The sequence below is a fragment of the Culex pipiens genome, chromosome 2 (genome assembly GCF_016801865.2).
Source record: "Culex pipiens pallens isolate TS chromosome 2, TS_CPP_V2, whole genome shotgun sequence".
In the NCBI taxonomy this organism is placed as follows: Eukaryota; Metazoa; Arthropoda; class Insecta; order Diptera; family Culicidae; genus Culex; species Culex pipiens.
In genome coordinates, this window is record NC_068938.1 from 61,683,430 (window position 1) to 61,686,673 (window position 3,244).

General features: G+C 49.1%; 1 protein-coding gene across 2 annotated transcripts in view; it reads right to left on the minus strand.

Moving 5' to 3' along the window:
• Positions 1-274: 274 nt before the first annotated feature.
• LOC120426840 (protein borderless) overlaps positions 275-3,244 on the minus strand; it is a 17,762-nt gene continuing 14,792 nt past the window's right edge. Inside the window, exons 2-8 of one of the 2 annotated variants that reach the window (XM_039591628.2) lie at positions 2,437-2,659; positions 2,090-2,374; positions 1,876-2,024; positions 1,558-1,818; positions 1,060-1,495; positions 774-1,001; positions 275-716 (exon numbers count right to left, since the gene is read on the minus strand). In XM_039591628.2, the coding sequence (XP_039447562.1) occupies positions 478-716; positions 774-1,001; positions 1,060-1,495; positions 1,558-1,818; positions 1,876-2,024; positions 2,090-2,374; positions 2,437-2,659 (1,821 nt within the window). In that variant the 3' untranslated portion in view covers positions 275-477. Of the gene's footprint in view, positions 717-773; positions 1,002-1,059; positions 1,496-1,557; positions 2,025-2,089; positions 2,375-2,436; positions 2,660-3,244 lie in introns of both variants that reach the window. The other variant, XM_039591627.2, reaches the window with a different exon arrangement.

Here is a 3,244-nt window from a genome sequence, read left to right on the forward strand (position 1 = left end):
TTTTTTGCTGTGGATGGTTCTCTCTAAGTTTGGTCCAAATTGATTATAATTATACGTCAAGTTTCCAGAGAACTGCTTTCAAGTGATGCTATTCATTTGGTAGTTTAGCAGCTGCAACAGACTTACCTGTTCCACAGTCTAGTCTGGTGTGCCGGAAATGAAGCTTGTTACCGCAAGCTGCAGGAAGCTGCCTCGTTTCTGTATGCAAATTGCTATTTGTCATCGGAAATACAAAAGTTCGGAAAAGTTCACAAAAAAAGGAAAACAATCGAACTTATTGACTTCTAGACTAAACGATATTGCAACTTTTTATTTCAGCGAATCATTTGTTTTTTTTTTTTTGCTTTAATTTAAGACGACTTAACCTAAGGTAATCAGACAGTTTAATTTACGCTCTAAACCTACTGAACAGTGTGTCTGGTCAACTCAGCAGCTGCTGCCTACATTTGTTACTTGACTTGCTCGCTTCGCTGTGGATTAGATTTTGACGTTTTCGGCCTCGCGCAGCTTTTTCATCCGGTTCCGCTTCATGTACAGCAGCATGCATATCACGGCCAGACAGATGAGCAGAATCAGCACGCCGCTGACCGTCATCGCCTTGACCTTCTTGTACGGGTACACGTAGACCTCGACCTCGTTGCTGCCGCTGGTGTAGTTGGTGGTGGACATCGCAAAAACCTGGAACGTGTACAACTCGTCCTCGTCCAGATCCTCAACTGTAGGAGAAAAACCGTCTTAATTTGCTGACTTCAACTGTTAAAGTTAGAACTTACAGGTGTGACTGATCTCGGGAGTCGTGACACTTCCGTGCAGTTTGTGCTGCGGTTCGATCCACCAGCGCAGGATGTAGTACCGAAGCTGGTCCAGGCCCAGCTCCGGAGGCATCCAGTGGGCTTCGAAGTGGCTGGAGCGCTTCTCGATGGTCAGGTTGAGCGGTGACCCAATCTGGTTGAACTGGAGCAGCGTATCTTGGAACGTTTCCGGCTGCTCGAATTCGCGGGCTGAAATTGAATTTGAGTGATTGTTGTTTCTAAAAAAAAAAATCTAGCACCAACTTACGTTTCGTGAAATACCGGAACGCCTTGCTGAACATCCCATCGCCGTAATTGTCCTGACACAGAACCATAAACTCGTACTCCTTCGCCGGCTGCAGGTTCGTGATCGTCGCCTCCAGCATGTGCTTGTTGCTAACCTTGAACGTTCGCCACTCGATGCCGTCCGTTGGCCTGTACCAGATGATGTACTCCAGATACTGCCGGATGTATCCGGGTGCCCAGCGCAACGTGATGGCCGTATCGGAACTGTTTCCGGTGAGGTTGTACGGTGCCCGCGGTGAAACGTTCTCGATCATGATCTCCGCATCGGCACTGATCGTGGCCGCTTCGTTGACGGCTTGACACGCGTAGATTCCACGATCGGATTCAACTATTTCCTCCAGGGTCATGTTTCCCCCGTTGATTTGGTAACGCCCGTGGGGCAACATGCTTCCGTCTTTCTGGAATTGAATTGAGGTTTTGAGAATTGTTGTATATTTGGTTAAATTGATTCCGCGATCACCTTAACCCACGTGATCTGCGGCACGTGCGTTCCGTCGCGATCACGCGCATCGCAGTGCATTTCAACCGTCGACCCGATCTTCGTCACGTACAGCAGCTTGGGCTTCAGGATAAAGTACGGCGGCTTCTGCACGATCACGTTGATGATCGGAGACGACCCGTCCGTACCCAGCTCGTTGTACGGAGTGCACGCGTACCGGCCGGCGTGCGCGTCGTCCACCTTTTCGAAGTAGATGCTCCCATTGCGCTTGTAGAACACGCCCTGAAAAGCAGAGCTGATCGGTTTGAGCAAATTTTCCCGCACGTCCTCGTCGCTTACCTGCACGTTGTACGGATCGAACAGAAAGCCGTCTTTTTCCCAGCGCAGGTTCGTGAGCGGTGGGTTCGACCGGAAGTGGCAGTCCAGGACGGCGGGCTCACCGAACGGCAGGTAGACCTCTTTCGGGGCGTAGATCACTTTGGCCTTGTCTGAAAAGGGGTCAAGTTGTGGTTAGGTCTAACCGTTTTGATATCACAACCCATTCAAAACATACACTGCACGTTCAAAAACGCCGTCGCATCTTGCGTATCGTTGAAGTGGTTCCTCACCACACACTTGTAGAAGCCCAGATCGCTCATCTGGGTCGGGCTGATCATCAGGCTCCCGTCGGGGCCAAACGTTGATCTACGCATCAGGTCGTACATATCCAACAGCGAAACGTTGTCTTTGAACCAGTCGATGAACATCGTCTCCGGATTCTGGGCCAGACACTTGAAGAACGCCGGATCACCCTCCAGCACGGTACTGTTGACCGGTGGGATCTTCAACAGAGTTCCTCCTACAGAAAATTAAACAAGAGTTCATAACTCCGATCAACCCCATCTAGAAGTTCAACCTCACCCAACACCGAGATGTGAAACCAGGTGCCGTTGTTGCGCTTGTTCGGTACCCGGTTCGGGAAGATCACCTTGCACTCGTACCACCCGTTGTCGCTCTCGCGGATCGACGTCAGGTTGAGCGAGGCCTTCCCGTACACGAGGTCGTTGTTCAGCAGCGTCACCCGCCCGAGGAACGTCTCGTACGAGTTGAGCACGCCGTCGTACAGGGTGAAAACGGGTTTGTTCTGAAATCGACACAATTAGAGGTAATTAATTTAATGTCCCGAAAATTTCATCATTTCACCCCACCCGACAAAGGTCGTCCACAGTGAGCGGTTACATTTATGCAAGCCAAGTTGCGCTGGACAGAGGCGCTTACGTAATTCATAATGGCATTCTGGACAGATTAAAGTGACGTTGATTCTGATACCACTTGGTAGGTTCTGGTACGGCAGCAGTGGCATGCATGGCTTTCACGCACGGAGAGCAGCATGTGAATAATTTATGCGCAGTGGAGAGTGTCAATGTCGGTCACGCGTTAGTTATTTACTCGGTGCCATCCACTAGGAGGTAGGTACACTAGGTTAGTGGAGGCATTTTGGAGCAGACAAGTGTGAGAGGACTATGCTGCTTCAACGCGCTCGAATTAGACTGGGCCAAGTTTTGTACAACGATTATGTCCGCGATTATTGGATAAATTTGTATGAGCTGGTAACACTGTTAACATCTTTCAAAGTTGAGATGGAGTTTCAAAAACGTTAAAGGCATGGTGTAAATTTTAATGAAAATTGTTAATTAATTCACATTTCTTTAAATCATTGGATAAGTAA